We start from the raw sequence: 19874 nt of genomic DNA on the forward strand, positions 1-19874 counted from the left end.
GACCATACAGACATACAGACATACAGGCATATATATGTCAAGTAATCTATGATCTAAGTTGATTGGAGAATCATTTTTTGTTAGATATAAGAAGAATAAACCTTTTTGTTGCACCATATCCTTGGATCTCATTGAATGTTTTTGCCGTTTGGGAACTTCGAATGTGGACTGTATGTGTCCGAAACAACCCCGCTTCAGGCTTGGGCAGTGGCTGTGGTCAATTGGTAAGGAAGCCACTACAAGGCTGAATGAAGTGTTTCACTGCCAGACAAGGCTCCGCTGATAGCCAGGTGTAGCAGTGGTAAGATGTTGAGACTGCTGTTGGGACAGCTTGATGTAGGCCCTAACTGTCACGTGTGCTCCCTCTCCGGCGCCTAGGTCTCTCGTTATGGCGCACACCTGTCACCATCGTTACGCGCACCTGCACGTCTTCAGACTCACCTGGACTCCATCACCTCCCTGATTACCTTCCCTATATATGTCACTCCCTTTGGTTCCTTCCCCAGGCGTCATTGTTCCTGTCAGTGTTGTGTCTGTGCGTTGTTTGTGTTTTCTTGTTTTGTATTACGTTACGTTTATTTATTAAAAACACTCACTCCCTGAACTTGCTTCCCGACTCTCAGCGCACATCGTTACGCTAACAGTTTGTGGGCACCGTTTGTCACCGTTATTGTGCAAGAAACGTATTGTTTAGTGATGTGTTGTGTATTGGCTTGGCTGGCATCCATCCCACATGTCTTTTTTTGTTTGTTGCCCCACCAAGATTTACATGCTAAAATCGCCTCTGTGTGTATGTGTGTGCGTGTGTGTGTGTACATTGTCTGTGTGTGCACATAAGGATACACTGCAAAGGGGAGAGTCTGACGTCGTCTCCAGGCATGGTGGTGATATTGAGACGGACAGCGCTGGGGAACTGACTCATCAACTGGTTCTGGAAGTCTTCTCTACGCTCGTACTCCTTCCCCCGGTGGATAAACACCTTGTTCTGAGGTTATAAACAGTTACACACAGTCATAAGGCGGTTATGAACAGTCATAAACTCTACATGAGACTGCATTCTTTTTTTCTTTTCTTTTTTAAAATGTTGATATTGCTTCCTCTTGTGGATTGACAATCTGTTGTTTACTTAGTAAGTGCAATAAACCATGAGTGACCAACCCAAAATCATGTAGATAGAAGCTCTTTCACATTTCATTTGGAGCTAAAACTAGACATTGTGAATACAAGGTTAGGCAGATGCTTAGACATACCCTGAGGAAGGGAGGGTAACCCTGTCCGTAGTAGCCCACAGCAAAGTAGTCTGGCTTGGGCCTCAGGATCGTCATAATGTTCTCATAGAACCTAGCCTGCTGCTTCTGCAGAGAGAGAGGGGGGGTAGAGAGGTAGAGGAGAGGGAGAGAGATGAAAGGTTAGGGAGAGAGCGAGAGAGAGAGAGGGTTAGGGGGTAGGGTGGAGAGGGGAAGAGAGAAAGACAGACAGAGAGTGTGTGGGAGAAAGAGACAGACAGTGAGTGTGTGGGAGAAAGAGACAGACATAGAGTGTGTGGGAGAAACAGAAAGACAGAGAGTGTGTGGGAGTAACAGGCAGACAGAGAGTGTGTGGGAGAAACAGGCAGACAGAGAGTGTGTGGGAGAAACAGACAGACAGAGAGTGTGTGGGAGAAACAGGCAGACAGAGAGTGTGTGGGAGAAACAGGCAGACAGAGAGTGTGTGGGAGAAACAGACAGACAGAGAGTGTGTGGGAGAAACAGACAGACATAGAGTGTGTGGGAGAAACAGGCAGACAGAGAGTGTATGGGAGAAACAGGCAGACAGAGAGTGTGTGGGAGAAACAGGCAGACAGAGTGTGTGGGAGAAACAGACAGACAGAGAGTGTGTGGGAGAAACAGACAGACAGAGAGTGTGTGGGAGAAACAGACAGACAGAGAGTGTGTGGGAGAAACAGGCAGACAGAGAGTGTGTGGGAGAAACAGGCAGACAGAGAGTGTGTGGGAGAAACAGGCAGACAGAGAGTGTGTGGGAGAAAGAGACAGACAGAGAGTGTGTGGGAGGAGAAACAGACAGACAGATGAAGATAGAGATAGGATAAAGCTACAACAAGACAAATGACACACCCTGCAGAGTCTTGTTTTTCAACGCTGAAATACAGGACAAAAGATAAAAGGACAAAATCCAAGGGCAGAATCTATCATATTTATTGCACAACGATACATTTCAGAGGAGCAGAGAAGACTGTCTCTCAGGCGACAAAGGGGACGGATGGAGAAATACTATACATGCTATTTTTAGTTTGAGAGAGTGAGACTCTTGGGAGGCGAGAGAGGAGAAAAACGACGAGAGGAGAAGCGGAGGAGAGGAGCGCATTGAACAGTCACTCCAAATGTGATGTACTTTCGGGATGAAGGAGAGGAGGAGTCGAGAGAAAGTGAGAGGAGTAGAGGAAAGTTCTCAGGGGTCCCTGTGAAGGGTGTTAGAAATCAAGAAGAAACGCTAATGAAGGCAGCTTGCAGACAGAACATGTTCATATATGGAATAGGACGCAACAGTGTGTTGTGTGTGTCTTACCAGACTCTGGCTGAGCAGCTCGTATTCAAACACTTCCATCTCGTACTGGTCAGCCAGCTCCTTACACAGAGTTATAGCTTCCTCCCACATCTACACAACACAGAGAGACGAATGATTACCAATACACCCATGGAGAGAAGAGAGGTTCTACAAAATAACCAACTCCAACACTTCTACAGAGAGCAGAGAGTACGTAATATATCAAGATCACCGACTCCGCAACAGAGAGCACAGAGACTCTGTCCAACTTCAATACATCTTTCTATCCAGCAAAGACACTACACAGAATCAAGATAGCCGACTCTGCTTCTGACCTTGCCCTTGTCGAAGTACCCGATGATGGTTTCATAGAGATTCTCCTTCTGCTGGCGCTGGGTCTGACAGCTACGCACCTCAAACTGGGGACTGCACTGGTCCTCTGACCACTGAGAGGGGAAGGGGAGAGGGAGACGTAGGAGGGATTTAGGGAGGGATGGAGGGGGGAGAGACAGAGAAAGAGAGGGGGCAGAGATTAAACAATCAGAGCGGAAGGACATGCAATAAACAGGATTGTGAAGGCTACAGGACAAGGGTCCCCAATTACATTCAGCCACAGGATGTTTTTTTTCTTGAGTGGATGGTCAGAGGGTCGGAGCATAGTTCTATAAATAATTTGTAGACTGCAAATTGACCGCAAGAAGCTCAAACAGATATACAGTGGTTCTTCCTTCAAAAGCTGCGGTGTACTGCAGCACAGCTTGCAGGGTGCCGCTGAATTCCATGGCACGTTGTTTAAGTTTTTTTTATTTTATTTTTATTTCACCTTTATTTAACCAGGTAGGCCGGTTGAGAACAAGTTCACATTTACAACTGCGACCTGGCCAAGATAAAGCAAAGCAGTGTGACACAGACAACAACACAGAGTTACACATGGAGTAAACAATAAACAAGCCAATAACACAATAAACAAGTCAATGACACAGTAGAAAAGACAATTGTTGCCAGAATGACGCAATTTACCACAATATGCCACCATCTACCACAAACGGTCGCGGCGGCATAAGCTCAAAACTTTTAAAGGATGAACCACTGTAGTATTTGACTAAAACCGAATCATTTAAACCTTGATTACACTGGGATACATTAACATATGCCTCTATATTAATGCGTGGGGATACCTGGTAATTGATTTCCTAAATTAAATGTCACTTTAAGCTACGTTCTTGGTGATTTTACAGTCCTTTCTGTCCTTTACAGTCCTTTTTTTGTGCTCAGAGGACCAAATAAAATTACAAGTGAATGTCAATGCGTGTGTGTGTTCGTGTGTGTGTGTGTGGGTGGGTGGGTGGGTGTGTGCACGCGCGTGTCTGTTTTTGTGTACCTTGAGCAGGCGAGAGTGAAGCAACAGGGTGTATGCAGCCTCTGTGTAGTTTTCCACAGCCATGTGAAGGTCTCTCAGCTTGTAGAGGTATCTGTAACACACACACACACACACACACACACACACACACACACACACACACACACACACACACACACACACACACACACACACACACACACACACACACACACACACACACACAGGTTAATACACATCAAACTGTAATGCATACCATTGTCCACTAGATGTCACTGTTGCCTAGACAACTCAGTGACCGGACCAACATTCTGTGATAAACGTAGCCAATCTGTTACGTGATCGTGATGGCTTGACCTGTACACATCACAGTCTGACGTGAACACTGTGGAACTTAGTGGGCAGAACTTTATTGTGTCCTCAGGGACAAAAAAACATGAGTCTGCCCTTGCTATGCAGCTTGCCTCAACCCTAGGTCTCCCTTTCACCTCTCTCTCTCTTTCTATTTATCTTCCTTTTTTTCTGTGTTCTCTCTGCCCTCTCTTTTCCTCTTCCTCTTCTCTCTGTCTCTCTGTGTCTTTCTATGTGTCTCTTTCTGTGTCTCTCTGTGTCTCTCTCTGTGTCTCTCTGTGTCTCTCTCTGTGTCTCTCTGTCTTTCTATGTGTCTCTTTCTGTGTCTCTCTGTGTCTCTCTCTGTGTCTCTCTCTGTGTCTCTCTGTGTCTCTCTCTGTGTCTCTGTCTCTCTCTGTGTCTTTCTATGTGTCTCTCTCTGTGTCTTTCTATGTCTCTCTTTGTGTTTCCCTCTTTGTCTCTCTCTGTGTCTCTCTCTGTGTCTCTCTCTGTCTCTCTCTGTGTCTCTCTATGTGTCTCTCTCTGTGTCTCTCTATGTGTCTCTCTCTGTCTCTCTCTCTGTGTCTTTCTCTGGGTCTCTCTGTGTGTGTGTGTCTCTCTCTCTCTCTGTCTCTCCGTCTCCCTCTGTTATTTCTAACCCTCCCTGTCACCCATTCTCAGCAGATATATTGGTACCTTTTTCAGATTCTGTCAAATGTGACATTTTAAGGGTTTTTAACATTCTAGGTTTCCAACAGAGAAAAGCAGTGTATCTTTCACTAGCTTAACTTTCATTTCCTCCTACATCTGTTTAATACAGTGCATTCAGAAAGAATTCAGACCCCTTGAATTTTTCCACATTTTGTTACATTACAGCCTTATTCAAATATGGATTAAATGGTTTCTTCCCTGACCCATCTACACACAATACCCCATAATGAAAAAGCAAAAGCAGGTTTTTAGAGATTTTTGCTAATTTATACCCCCCCTCACATATACATACAGTGGGGAGAACAAGTATTTGATACACTGCTGATTTTGCAGGTTTTCCTACTTACAAAGCATGTAGAGGTCAGTCATTTTTATCATAGGTACACTTCAACTATGAGAGACGGAATCTAAAACAAAAATCCAGAAAATCACATTGTATGATTTTTAAGTAATTAATTTGCATTTTGTTGCATGACATAAGTATTTGATCACCTACCAACTAGTAAGAATTCCGGCTCTCACAGACCTGTTAGTTTTTCTTTAAGAAGACCTCCTGTTCTCCACTCATTACCTGTATTAACTGCACCTGTTTGAACTCGTTACCTGTATAAAAGACACCTGTCCACACACTCAATCAAACAGACTCCAACCTCTCCACAATGGCCAAGACCAGAGAGCTGTGTAAGGACATCAGGGATAAAATTGTAGACCTGCACAAGGCTGGGATGGGCTACAGGACAATAGGCAAGCAGTGTGAGAAGGCAACAACTGTTGGAGCAATTATTAGAAAATGGAAGAAGTTCAAGATGACGGTCAATCACCCTCGGTCTGGGGCTCCATGCAAGATCTCACCTCGTGGGGTTGCAATGATCATGAGGAAGGTGAGGGATCAGCCCAGAACTACACGGCAGGACCTGGTCAATGACCTGAAGAGAGCTGGGACCACAGTCTCAAAGAAAACCATTAGTAACACACTACGCCGTCATGGATTAAAATCCTGCAGCGCACGCAAGGTCCCCCTGCTCAAGCCAGCGCATGTCCAGGCCCGTCTGAAGTTTGCCAATGACCATCTGGATGATCCAGAGGAGGAATGGGAGAAGGTCATGTGGTCTGATGAGACAAAAATAGAGCATTTTGGTCTAAACTCCGCTCGCCATGTTTAGAGGAAGAAGAAGGATGAGTACAACCCTAAGAACACTATCCCAACTGTGAAGCATGGAGGTGGAAACATCATTCTTTGGGGATGCTTTTCTGCAAAGTGGACAGGACGACTGCACCGTATTGAGGGGAGGATGGATGGGGCCATGTATCGCGAGATCTTGGCCAACAACCTCCTTCCCTCAGTAAGAGCATTGAAGATGGGTCGTGGCTGGGTATTTCAGCATGACAACGACCCAAAACACACAGCCAGGGCAACTAAGGAGTGGCTCCGTAAGAAGCATCTCAAGGTCGTGGAGTGGCCTAGCCAGTCTCCAGACCTGAACCCAATAGAAAATCTTTGGAGGGAGCTGAAAGTCCGTATTGCCCAGCAACAGCCCCGAAACCTAAAGGTCTGTTTGGAGGAGTGGGACAAAATCCCTGCTGCAGTGTGTGCAAACCTGGTCAAGAACTACAGGAAGCGTATGATCTCTGTAATTGCAAACAAAGGTTTCTGTCCCAAATATTAAGTTCTGCTTTTCTGTTGTATCAAATACTTATGTCATGCAATAAAATGCAAATTAATCACTTACAAATCATACAATGTGATTTTCTGGATTTTTGTTTTAGATTCCGTCTCTCACAGTTGAAGTGTACCTATGATAAAAATTACAGACCTCTACATGCTTTGTAAGTAGGAAAACTTGCAAAATCAGCAGTGTATCAAATACTTGTTCTCCCCACTGTAAGTATTCAGGCACTTTACTCAGTACTTTGTTTAAGCACCTTTGGCAGTGTTTACAGCCTTGAATCTTCTTGGGTATGGTGATACAAGCTTGGCACAACTGTATTTAGGAAGTTTCTTTCATTCTTCTCTGCCATCCTCTCAAGCTCTGTCAGGTTGGATGGGGAGCGTCGCTGAACAGACATTTTTTGGTCTCTCCAGAGATGTTTGATCGGGGTTCAAGTCTGGGCTCTGGCTGGGCCACTCAAGGACATTCAGAGACTTCCCGAAGCCACTCCTGCATTGTTTTGGCTGTGTGCTTAGGTTCGTTGTCCTGTTGGAAGGTGAACCTTCGCCCCCAGTCTGAGGTATTGAGCGCTCTGGAGCAGGTTTTCATCAAGGATCTCGCTGTACTTTGCTCTGTTAATCTTTCCCTCTATCCTGACTAGTCAGATTAACTAGTCACGGAAAAACATTCCCACAGCTTGATTCTACCACCAATTTGCTTCACCATAGGGATGATGACAGGTTTCATCCTCTTTGGCCTTCATGCCAAAGAGTTCAATCTTGGTTTCATCAGAGCAGAGAATCTTGTTTGTCATGGTCTGAGAGTCTTTAGGTGCCTTTTGGCAAACTCCAAGCGGGTTGTCATGTACCTTTTACTGAGGAGTGTCTTCCAGTGTCTTCCATCTGGCCACTCTACCATATCGGGTTCTTGGTCACCTCCCTGACCAAGGCCCTTCTCCTCAGATTGCTTGGTTTGGCAGGGTGGCCAGCTCTAGGAAGAGTCTTGGTGGTTCCAAACTTCTTCCATTTAAGAATGATGGAGGCCACTGTGTTCTTGGGGACCTTCAATACTGCAGACATTTTTTGGTACCCTTCCCCAGATCTGTGCCTCGACACAATCCTGTGTTGGACCTCTACGGACAATTTCTTCGACCTCATGGCTTGGTTTTTGCTCTGACATGCATTGCAAACTGTGGGACCCTATATAGACAGGTGTGTGCCTTTCCAAATCATGTCCAATCAACTGAATTGACCACAGATGGACTCCAATCAAGCTGTGGATACATCTCAAGGATGATCAATGGAAACAGGATGCACCTGACCTCAATTTCAAGTCTTATAGCAAAGGGTCTGAATACTTAAATAAGGTTTGGTTTTGTATACATTAGTTTTTTTATACATTTGCAAAAAATTCTAAAAACCTGTTTTGACTTTGTCATTATGGGGTACTGTGTGTAGATTGATGAGGAAAAAAATGTATTCAATCAATTTTATAATAAGGCTGTAATGTAAACAAAATGTTTAAAAGGGAAGGGGTCTGAATACTTTCCGAATACACAGTACATTCCTCCCTTTGGAATACGCCTTCCTCTTTATCATCTCCTCTTTTAGTTGTTTGATTAACCTCTCTCCTCTCACGTTCTGTCTCTCTGTCCTTCACTTTCTCTCAATCTCTCCCATCTCCCCTCACTGTCCCTCCATCCCTCTTTCAGTTCAATACCCCTCACACTCCCTATTTCCATCTTTCTCTTTCTCCATCTCTCTCTCTCTTTCTCTATCTTTCTAGCTCCCTCTCTCTCACTCTCTCCCTCTCTCTCACTCACTCACTCACTCACTCACTCACTCACTCACTCACCCCCTCCCTCTCTCTCCTCCCCCTCTTTCTCTCTCTCCCACTCAGTCTCTCCCTCTCTCTCTCCCTCTCTCCCTCTCTCCATCCCTCCCTCTCTCTCCATCCCTCTCTCTCTCTCCTAAAATGAGTGCACATGTTGCTGTGAGTGGAGGGCCTGATCCTCTGGATTTTGACATTAATTCAGCAGGATTGAGATAATCCCTTGTCAGATTATACACACACACACACACACACACACACACACACACACACACACACACACACACACACACACACACACACACACACACACACACACACACACACACGGTCACATTCTCGCCCTCACCCAGTGAGTAATCCACTGTTATACACAGTCTAACCAGCTCATGTAGCCTACCCAGTCCAACACCACAGATAGTCATACATATACAGAAACACTATACCCAAACTCTCTAACGTTTGAAATATATATGAAAGTAGAGTGGTTGTGTAACTAGAGTTATGAAACATATTTACAATTGAAATGACAACATGTTATTGTTGCATAAAGTGTCACCTGATGTACATCCCTTCACGGTTGATGTCCTTGTAGAAATTCTGCAAAAACAACGGAGAGGAGTGTGAGACTTTGCTTGTTAGCATGGATATGTGTGTAGGGATAAACAGAGAGGGGGTGTGTGTGTGTGTGTGTGTCTCATCAACAGCACACACACACACGACTCACGCACACACACACCACGTTTCTTCTCTGGTGCTCACTGACTGAGAAAACCACTCAAGGCAGAACACACACATCTCCAGCATACGTCCCCATCTAAAACACTCCGATAATCTCTGCATCCCACTGATGTCTGAAGGGCTATATAAAGGATCAAACTCTGCAGAAAGATCATTCATCATTTAGAGTCAGTAGCATAAGCTAATGATGTGCGCAGCTAGCATGCATGTCTGAGTGATCCAGATGCAGCCCTGGGATCTGTGTGTTAGCGAAAGCATGCTAGCCTGAGGTAGCGATGATTAGCTTGCATATTGCATAGCATGCTAACGTCGTTAGCCTGAGGTAGGGATGATTAGCTTGCATATTGCATTGCATGCTAATGTCAGGTAGCCTGAGGTAAGGATGATTAGCTTGCATATTGCATAGCATGCTAATGTAAGTTAGCCTGAGGTAAAGATGATTAGCTTGCATTTAGCATAGCATGCTAATGTTAGTTAGCCTGAGGTAAGGATATTTAGCTCTCAAAACAGCACGTAATGAAAAGGAATGGCTAATACATAGCCATAGGGGTGCTGAAAAGGCCTAACTGTGCTTTACAGCTGTGTTACTGACAGACAGACAGCCATGTGTGACTGCTATAGTGTCACAGTATAATACAGTAACACAACAACGACAGGCTAGTAATGCTTCTGAGACCCATCTTATCTTTTATTGATCTGGGATATTATATCTAGTCTAACAAATGTTGTTACTGGATGTTGTTGAATACGAAGGTTCCAATGTATTAATATTTTCAGAATGTATTAGAATGTGGTCATAATTAGTTGGATGTTATTTAGTGGCTAGTGATGCCATGGTAACGGCTACATGGCAGGCACTGTTGATTGGCATGGAATGATTGTCAGATGATATATAGATCAACAGATTGGTTTATTGTTGGGGAGAAGGGTGTAGTATTGTGCTGAAAGTGAAACTGCAAGTCGAGGTTGATTTGCGTGAGGCGGGACAGGCTGATGACACATGAAACATGAAGGTGTGTGTACAGCAGTTGACGCAACAACGTGCTAATCGTTGCGAAACCAGTTATGCTGATGAAAGATGTAGCATTCTGCCCAATGTGGATCTTCCTGTCGTGGGCGGGGCGTACCAGGAGATTGACGGTGCAGCTCATGCGGTTGTTGCGGCTGTCGTCGCTCATCACCGTGCGGTAGTCAAGGAGACGCACCAGGAGTCCCTTCACCAAGTCAACGAAGTGCTCGACATCTGGCCTTAACAAGGGATGATCCACAGCACACTCCAACAGTCTGACAAACACACACACACACACACACACACACACACACACACACACACACACACACACACACACACACACACACACACACACACACACACACACACACACACACACACACACACACACACACACACAAGCCAGAAAGCATGAGTGTTTGATAGAGTATAAGATTACAGATATTGCCTGTGATATTGATATTGATTAAAGGCCCCCACATGGTTTCCAGTAGCTCCATGTATCTCTCATCTCCTCCTCCTCCCTCCACCTCATGATCCAGCTTCAGAATGATCTCGTTTTCAAACTACAGACAGACAGAGGGAGAGAAGCGATAGAGAATGGGTAAGCCTCTCGGAAGCTGTAAAAGCCTGGGTGTGTGTGCACGCATGCGTGTGTGGTTGTGTGTGTGTGTGCCACTGTCACACCTTTTGGAAGTGCGAGGAGAGTTTGTGTTCACACTGCATCATGTCGAAGAAGATGGGGATGGTGGCTCGTCTCAGCTCTTCCTCAGGAATCAGAGTCATCTCCAGGATAGGACCCACCATCCCAGGGATAAAACAGATCTTATTCCCACCTACACACACACACACACACACACGCACGCACACACACACACACACACACAAACAGTCTCAGAGTATATAACACCCACATGCATACATTCGCACGCAAACACACACACGCACACACACTTACCCAGTTTGTACCACATGTCCCGTATGGCAAAACCGATAAGTCTCCTCATGTCTCCATACCTGAAGATAAAAATAAATCAGCTTTGTTTTTGTACATTACTCGTTAATATTGCCAGAGGAGAAGCAAAAGAGAAATTGTTTAAATTGAATTCACTTTGCCAGGATCTTGTTCCTCTTGGTTGGAGAGAAGTGCTGCAGTTGCAATGACTCTTGGGTAATGAATGCAACAGCCAAATGGAAGTAATTATTCCACAACTACAGAAAGAAAGAGAGAGAGGAGAGGGATACAAATAATGAGAATGTGTGTGTGTGTGTGTGTGTGAGAGAGAGAGAGAGAGAGAATGAGAGAATGAGAGAATGAGTGTGGAGTGTTCATTTTCATAATTTTCACACATACAAACACAAAAACACACGCATACACACACTGACCTGCACTTCAAAGTCATTGTTGTTGAGGAATTTGAGGTTCATGGTGTCAGCGTAGGTGTTGATGGCTCTGAGGAACACCCTGACAGAGACACAGCGTACAATTTATGAGATGACAGCATGATATCTATCTCTACCTATATACTGTATCAGTACTGACATTGACATGATATCAACAATACATGTTAACTGTATTGATATGTTATCAGTATTCATGCCATCTGATATCTATATCAATTGGACCTGATACGAAATATTAATGTAAATGATATCAATAATACAATATTGACACAGTATCCAAGCTATATGGATATCCATATATATGGGATATCCAAACAGCTGAAGCAGGTACTGATAATACATGAGTAATTATTAAAATAATTCAAATTGTTATGTAAAGGGACTAAACAACTTTACCATATTTAAATTTATCTAAGTTTAAAAAGTTCAAGTAAACTAGTTGACTATCTTCCCTTAGATTGTGCTTGAAAGAGAAAGGCTATCTTTTTGATCCTGTAAAAGAACTGATTGCTCCCTCCATCAGACCTCTCTATCGTTTCTCTCTAGGAAACACTCTATCTCTTCATCCTTCCCTTATTAATCCGTGTCCACTCATCCTTATCTTCTCTCTCTCCATCTATCTCTTTCTCTTGTCCGCTCTCTCCCACCTTCTCTTTATCTCTCTCTCTCTCTCGCCCTCTCTCTCTGCACTGTGCTATCGGATATCCTTGGCCTGTGGAAATCTCTCTGTCTCCCCCCCCCACCTAAGTATCTCAGGGCTAGTATCATCTTGTGTTATCTAAGGCCTTGTCTGGTCTCATAGGATAAACAGTCCCTTACAGCCTAGGGACATGACAAATCCTGTAGAAGCTACAGTCCACAGCAACAACACATCTGCTCACTGTGGACCTAATGTAACAGAATGGAATATCAGTTGCATTTTTTAAACTTTTTGGAGTAAATATCTTAAAACGTTGGCCCAGCGACCCCTGTTGTTAATGAGACAACGTCGGCCTCCAGTTCAGATACAACAGCCGACACGAGCCAAGACAAGATAAAACTAGCCAGTTTTAGAATGTTGTGTTGTACAACAGCTGACTAAAGACAAGGCATTTAGATCAAGGAGACTAGGCATGCGATTGAGACAGTTTCCACGGTAACGGGGAATCTTAACATTGACGTGATGAAACTTTGAAACAAAGCTGCCACTACTCGTAGCAACGTGTTGCAGCAAACGATTGTCATGAAATACATGCACCAGAAACAGGGTACACTTTGTGACTGTGCAGCAAAATAGCTAGCTACAGTAGCTCTCTTCTTGGCTAGCTAACTAGCTGCTTGGCTGAACACGGAACACTAGCATAACGGTCTCTGGCTAAATGGGTCCGTCTCGTCACAAGACCTTAGCTAAAGGTTTCACATGCCGAATCTTGGAAACTCCAGTTGACGACATGAGATGTTCTAAAACTAGACTGTTCAGATCAAACTAACTTTGTTCTAAAACTCCTTATGACCGTTGTGTCTCATCTTGTGTATCTGAACTGGGATTTAGGATGTAAATCCCAGTTCTGCCCTCTCCCAACTATGTGAGACTGTTGTTCATTGACTACAGCTCAGCATTCAACAGCATAGTGCCCATCCTGGGACTAAACACCTCGCTCTGCAACTAGATCCTGGACTTTCTGACGTGCCACCCCCAGGTGGTGAGGGTAGGCAACAACACATCCGCCATGCTGACACTCAACACGGGGGGCCCTCAGGGTTGTGTGTTTAGTCCCCTCCTGTACTCCCTGATCAACCACGACTGCCACACCATCATTAAGTTTACTGATGACATGACGGTGGTAGGCCTGATAACCGTCGACGATGAAACAGCCTATAGGGAGGAGGTCAGTGATACCAACTTTTCCCTCAACGTCAGCAAAACAAAGGAGCTGATCATGGACTACAGGAAAAGAAGGGCCGAGCTCACCCCCTACCACATCGACGGGGCTGTAGTGGAGCTGGTCGTGAGCTTCAAGTTCCTCGGTGTCCACATCACTAAGCAATTCACATGGTCCACACACACCAACACAGTCGTGAAGAAGGCACGATAACGCCTCTTCCCCATAAGGAGGCTGAAAAGATTGACTGGCTGCATCACCTCTTGGTATGGCAACTGCTTGGCATCCAACCACAAGGCGCTACAGAGGGTGGTGTGGATGGCCCTGCCATCCAGGACCTCCAGCCATTCAAGCCATAGACTGTACACTCTGCAACCGCACGGCAAGCGGTACCAGAACGCCAAGTCTGGGACCAAAAGGCTTCCAGAACAGCTTTTAGCCCCAAGTCATAAGACTGCTGAACAGTTAATCAAATTACTATTTGCATTGATCCTTTTTTTGCACTGGCTCTCATACACTGACTCTATATACACTCACTGGACTCTACACACACACACACACACACACACACACACACACACACACACACACACACACACACACACACACACACACACACACACACACCACATACTGTACACTCACACACAAAAAAAACACACATACACGCGCATGCATATTGACACCACAGACACACACATGCACACACATACACACTCACTTTTACCCATAACTACATGTACATACTACCTCAACTAATACCCATGTACATACTACCTCAACTAATACCCATGTACATACTACCTCAACTAATACCCATGTACATACTACCTCAACTAATACCCATGTACATACTACCTCAACTAATACCCATGTACATACTACCTCAACTAATACCCATGTACATACTACCTCAACTAATACCCATCTACATACTACCTCAACTAATACCCATGTACATACTACCTCAACTAATACCCATGTACATACTACCTCAACTAATACCCATGTACATACTACCTCATACCCCTGCACATTGACTCGGTACCGGTACTCCTTGTATACAGCCTTGTTATTGTTTTTTATTGTGTAACTATTAAAAAAAAATTGTTGCTAATTTTCTTACTTTTTAAATGCATTATTGGGAAAGGGCTCGTAGTAAGTCAGCATTTCACGGTAAAGTCTACTATAACTGTTCTATTTAGCACATGTGACAAATGCATTTGATTTGACTTGATTACCATTGACCTACCGCTACTTGATTGCATCAACTTGAGCCAGCATGCGAGAGCACTAGTCTGTACCCAGCTACTTGGTCATTTGAGTCAGAAAATGGCACTCTTTGTACTGAAACACCAAATATCTTCCTAACACCGCAGCAATACAAATCAGAGTACACTAGAGTGTGAGAATGTTCTTATTATTTTGTTTTGATGTTCATTATCCATCTGCTTCGTGCTCCTTAGCTGTGTCTCCAGCTACTACGCTATATTGCTCCTCTACACTACAGCTGTTTGTACAGTCTCTGTTCTGCACCATAATCACAATGTTACCATTGTCAGAAATAAGTCAGATTTGTGAGACTACATCTGGTGAGACTACATCTCGTGTGTGTGTGTGTGTGTGTGTGTGTGTGTGTGTGTGTGTGTGTGTGTGTGTGTGTGTGTGTGTGTGTGTGTGTGTGTGTGTGTGTGTGTGTGTGTGTGTGTGTGTGTGTGTGTGTGTGTGTGTGTGTATGTGTGTGTGTGTAGTACCTGTTCTGCACCATGATCATGGCCATCCAGTCCGAGGGATAGACGTGCTTCCCAATCAGTTCCTTGAACAGTAGGAACGTCTCCATCAGGAAGTCCTGCAACAACACAGAGAGTGTGTGAGTGTGGATGTGTGGATTTATGCAGGCATTCATGCGTGCTTGTGTGGGTGTGTGTGTGTGTATGTGTGCATGCTTGTGTACATTGTGTGTGTGTGTGTGTGTGTGTATATGTGTGCGTGCATGTGTGACGTCTCACCACTAGGTCGGTGGTGCCTGAGAAGGTCTCTAGGTAGCTGGAGTAGTGGCTGTCATCCATCTGACTCAGAGTGGCCGTCATACAGGCCACCACCCTGGACTGAGAGAGAAAGAGAGAGAGTGAGAGAGAGAGAGAGAGAGAGAGAGAGAGAGAGAGAGAGAGAGAGAGAGAGGAAAGAGAGGGAAGAAAGAAGAGGGAAAGAGAGAGAGGAGAAAGATGGAGAAGAAAGAAGAGAGAGAGAGAGGAAAGGAGAGAGAAGAGAGAAAAGAGAGAGAAAGTAATGAATTACACATCCACTGTCAGTCAGTATTAATCATGACTTAAACATATTCCCACAAATCTAATGTAGATTGATTATATTGTATCTAAATGGTCTTTATGTAAAAGTGGATTTAAAAAAATGTGACTTTAATTTTCTCAATTTGAATTACATTTGACAAAAACTCATATACACGACTAAAAGTATGTAGACACCTGCTCGTCGAACATCTCATTCCAAAATCATGGAGATTAATAAGGAAGTGGTCCCCCCTTTGCTGCTACAACAGCCTCCCCTCTTCTGGGAAGGCTTTCCACTAGATGTTGGAACATTGCTGCGGGGACTTGATTCCATTCAGCCGTAAGAGTATTAGTGAGGTCGGGCACTGATTTTGGGCGATTAGGCCTGGGTCGCAGTCGGCTATCCAATTCATTCCAAACGTATTCGATGGGGTTGAGGTCAGGGCTCTGTGCAGGCCAGTCAAGTTCTTCCACACCGATCTTGACAAACCATTTCTGTATGGACCTCGCTTTGTGTATGGGGCATTGTCATGCTGAAACAGTAAAGTGCCTTCCCCAAAGTTGGAAGCACAGAATCGTCTAGAATGTCAATGTATGCTGTAGCATTAAGATTTCCCTTCACTGGAACTAAGGGGCCTAGCCCGAATCATGAAAAAAAGCCCCAGACCATTATTCCTTCTCTACCAAACTTTACAGTTGGCACTATGCATTTGGGCAGGTAACGTTTTCCTGCCATCCGTCAAACCCAAATTTGTCCGTCGTACTGTCAGATGGCGAAGCGTGATTCATCACTCCAGAGAACACGTTTCCACCGCTCCGGAGTCCTATGTCATCCATAGAACATTCTTCAAAGAGTCTTGACGCTCATCTAAGTCCTTCCAGATGCTTTTTGGCAAACTTGAGTCGACTTCTTGGAGAAATGGGTCCCGTTATGTACGGCGAAAACCAAACACTGTATTCCACAGTACGAACCTCATAGTAGCAGTGTGATGGTTTGGGGATGCTTTGCTGCCTCAGTGACTTGCCGTCATTGAAGGAACCATGAATTCTGCTCTGTATCAGAGAATTCTAAAAGGGGAATGTCAGGTAAAAAAATGTATGTATCCCCAAAAACAAACGCAAAGTGATATGTGGTATTGGGACTTTTAGCTGGAAGGATCAAACTAATCGGAATGTTTAACAGTAACATAATTCTCCTATCTCCAATTTAAGATGGGTCTTCCCACTGGGCAAAAACTGGTTGAATCAACATTGTTCCCACGTAATTTCAACCAAATAATTCAATGTGACGACATTGAATCAACTTGGAAAACTTGGATTGATTGGATTTGCAAAAAGTCATCAACGTAATTGGAATTTTGTATTTTTCAAACCAAACGTTTAACTTAAATCAAATGACATGGTGAATCTGTTGGTTGGTTTGAATTTCGAATTCACATCAGTTGACAACTCAACCAAATGGAAATCAAAACTAGATGTTGAACTGACGTCTGTGCGCAGTGGGTTGCTGTAATGAGTCTGCACATAAAGGGTTAAACTCTCCACACCACAATCACATCAGAGAGAGGGGAGGAGCAAGGACAGGAGAACCTTTCTGATCATCCCTCAATCACTCCCTCTTCCACCCCATCTCGCTCTCTTCAGTCACCTTTCCTCCTCCTCATATGTCCATCTCTTTCCGCGCCTCTAGGTCCTCTCACCCTCTTTTCTCTCTCTGTCACTGTACCATCCTGCTTTCTAGACACATCTGCTCACCTCTTCTATCCCTCTCTCTCTCAATTTAATTCAATTCAAGGGGCTTTACAGGCACGGGAAACATATGTTTACATTGCCAAGGCAAGTGAAATGGATAAACAAAAGTGAAATAAACAATAAAAGTGAACAGTAAATATTACACTCACACAAGTTCCAAAAGAATAAAAGACATTTCAAACATCATATTATGTCTGTATACAGTGTTGTAGTCATGTGCAAGTAGTTCAAGTACAAAAGGGAAAATAAATAAATATGGGTTGTATTTACAATGGTTGTTCACTGGTTGTCCTTTTCTTGTGGCAACATGTCACAAATCTTGCTGCTGTGATTGCACACTGTGGTTTTTCACCCAATAGATAGGGGAGTTAATCAACATTTGATTTGTTTTCTAATTCTTTGTGGGTCTGTGTAATCTGAGGGAAATATGTGTCTCTAATATGGTCATACATATCGCAGGAGGTTAGGAAGTGCAGCTCAGTTTCCACCTCATTTTGTGGGCAGTGTGCACATAGCCTGACTTCTCTTGAGAGCCAGGTCTGCCTTCGGCGGCCTTTCTCAATAGCAAAGCTATGCTCACTTCTCTCTCTTTGCCGCTCTCTCTCAGTATACAGTGCCCGCGGAAAGTATTCAGACCCCTTGTCTTTTTTCACATTTTATTACGTTACAGCTTTATTCTAAAATTGATTAAATAGCTTTTTTTCCCTCATCAATCTACACACAATACCCAAAAAACGTTTTTGGTACCCTTCCCCAGATCTGTGCCTTCACACAGTCCTGTCTCTGAGCTCTACGGACTATTCATTTGACCTCATGGCTTGGTTTTTGCTCTGACATGCACTGTCAACTGTGGGACCTTACATAGACAGGTGTGTGCCTTTCCAAATCATGTCCAATCAATTGAATTTACCACAGGTGGACTCCAATCAAGTTGTAGAAACATCTCAAGGATGATCAATGGAAACAGGATGCACCTGAGCTCAATTTCATGTCTCATAGCAAAGGGTCTGAATACTTATGTAAATAAGGTATTTCTGTTTTTTATTTTTAACACATTTGCAAAAAGCTTTTTTTCGCTTCGTCATTATGGGATAATGTGTGATGATTGCTGAGGATTCTTATTTATTTAATCAATTTTAGAATAAGGCTGTAACGTAACAAAATGTGGAAAAAGACAAGGGATCTGAATACTTTATATACTGTATATATACACTGCTCAAAAAAATAAAGGGAACACTTAAACAACACAATGTAACTCCAAGTCAATCACACTTCTGTGAAATCAAACTGTCCACTTAGGAAGCAACACTAATTAACAATAAATTTCACATGCTGTTGTGCAAATCGAATAGACAACGGGTGTAAATTATAGGCAATTAGCAAGACACCCCCAATAAAGGAGTGGTTCTGCAGGTGGTAACCACAGACCACTTCTCAGTTCCTATGCTTCCTGGCTGATGTTTTGGTCACTTTTGAATGCTGGCAGTGCTTTCACTCCAGTGGTAGCATGAGACGGAGTCTACAACCCACACAAGTGACTCAGGTAGTGCAGCTCATCCAGGATGGCACATCAATGTGAGCTGTGGCAAGAAGGTTTGCTGTGTCTGTCAGCGATGTGTCCAGAGCATGGAGGCGCTACCAGGAGACAGGCCAGTACATCAGGAGACGTGGAGGAGGCCGTAGGAGGGCAACAACCCAGTAGCAGGACCGCTACCTCCGCCTTTGTGCAAGGAGGATCGGAGGAGCACTGCCAGAGCCCTGCAAAATGACCTCCAGCAGGCCACAAATGTGCATGTGTCTGCTCAAACGGTCAGAAACAGACTCCATGAGGCTGGTATGAGGGCCCGACGTCCACAGGTGGGGGTTGTGCTTACAGCCCAACACCGTGCAGGACGTTTGGCATTTGCCAGAGAACACCAAGATTGTCAAATTCGCCACTGGCGCCCTGTGCTCTTTACAGATGAAAGCAGGTTCACACTGAGCACATGTGACAGACATGACAGAGTCTGGAGACGCCGTGGAGAACGTTCTGCTGCCTGCAACATCCTCCAGCATGACCGGTTTGGCGGTGGGTCAGTCATGGTGTGGGGTGGCATTTCTTTGGGGGGCGGCACAGCCCTCCATGTGCTCGCCAGAGGTAGCCTGACTGCCATTAGGTACCGAGACGAGATCCTCAGACCCCTTGTGAGACCATATGCTGGTGCGGTTGGCCCTGGGTTCCTCCTAATGCAAGACAATGCTAGACCTCATGTGGCTGGAGTGTGTCAGCAGTTCCTGCAAGAGGAAGGCATTGTTGCTATGGACTGGCCCGCCGTTCCCCAGACCTGAATCCAATTGAGCACATCTGGGACATCATGTCTCGCTCCATCCACCAACGCCACGTTGCATCAC

General features: G+C 44.5%; 1 protein-coding gene across 1 annotated transcript in view; it reads right to left on the minus strand.

The window, feature by feature from the left end:
- Positions 1–19874, minus strand: part of LOC106604826 (dedicator of cytokinesis protein 2) — a 153788-nt gene that overhangs the window by 15477 nt on the left and 118437 nt on the right. Inside the window, exons 27-40 of the mRNA XM_045718221.1 lie at positions 15453–15551; positions 15198–15292; positions 11564–11642; positions 11289–11389; positions 11136–11194; positions 10865–11013; positions 10658–10743; positions 10293–10449; positions 8984–9024; positions 3926–4016; positions 2880–2990; positions 2566–2655; positions 1251–1355; positions 844–985 (exon numbers count right to left, since the gene is read on the minus strand). Of these exons, the coding sequence (XP_045574177.1) occupies positions 844–985; positions 1251–1355; positions 2566–2655; positions 2880–2990; positions 3926–4016; positions 8984–9024; positions 10293–10449; positions 10658–10743; positions 10865–11013; positions 11136–11194; positions 11289–11389; positions 11564–11642; positions 15198–15292; positions 15453–15551 (1405 nt within the window). The remainder of the gene's footprint in view (positions 1–843; positions 986–1250; positions 1356–2565; positions 2656–2879; positions 2991–3925; positions 4017–8983; positions 9025–10292; positions 10450–10657; positions 10744–10864; positions 11014–11135; positions 11195–11288; positions 11390–11563; positions 11643–15197; positions 15293–15452; positions 15552–19874) is intronic.

Source organism: Salmo salar, chromosome ssa05 (assembly GCF_905237065.1).
Source record: "Salmo salar chromosome ssa05, Ssal_v3.1, whole genome shotgun sequence".
Taxonomy (NCBI): domain Eukaryota; kingdom Metazoa; phylum Chordata; class Actinopteri; order Salmoniformes; family Salmonidae; genus Salmo; species Salmo salar.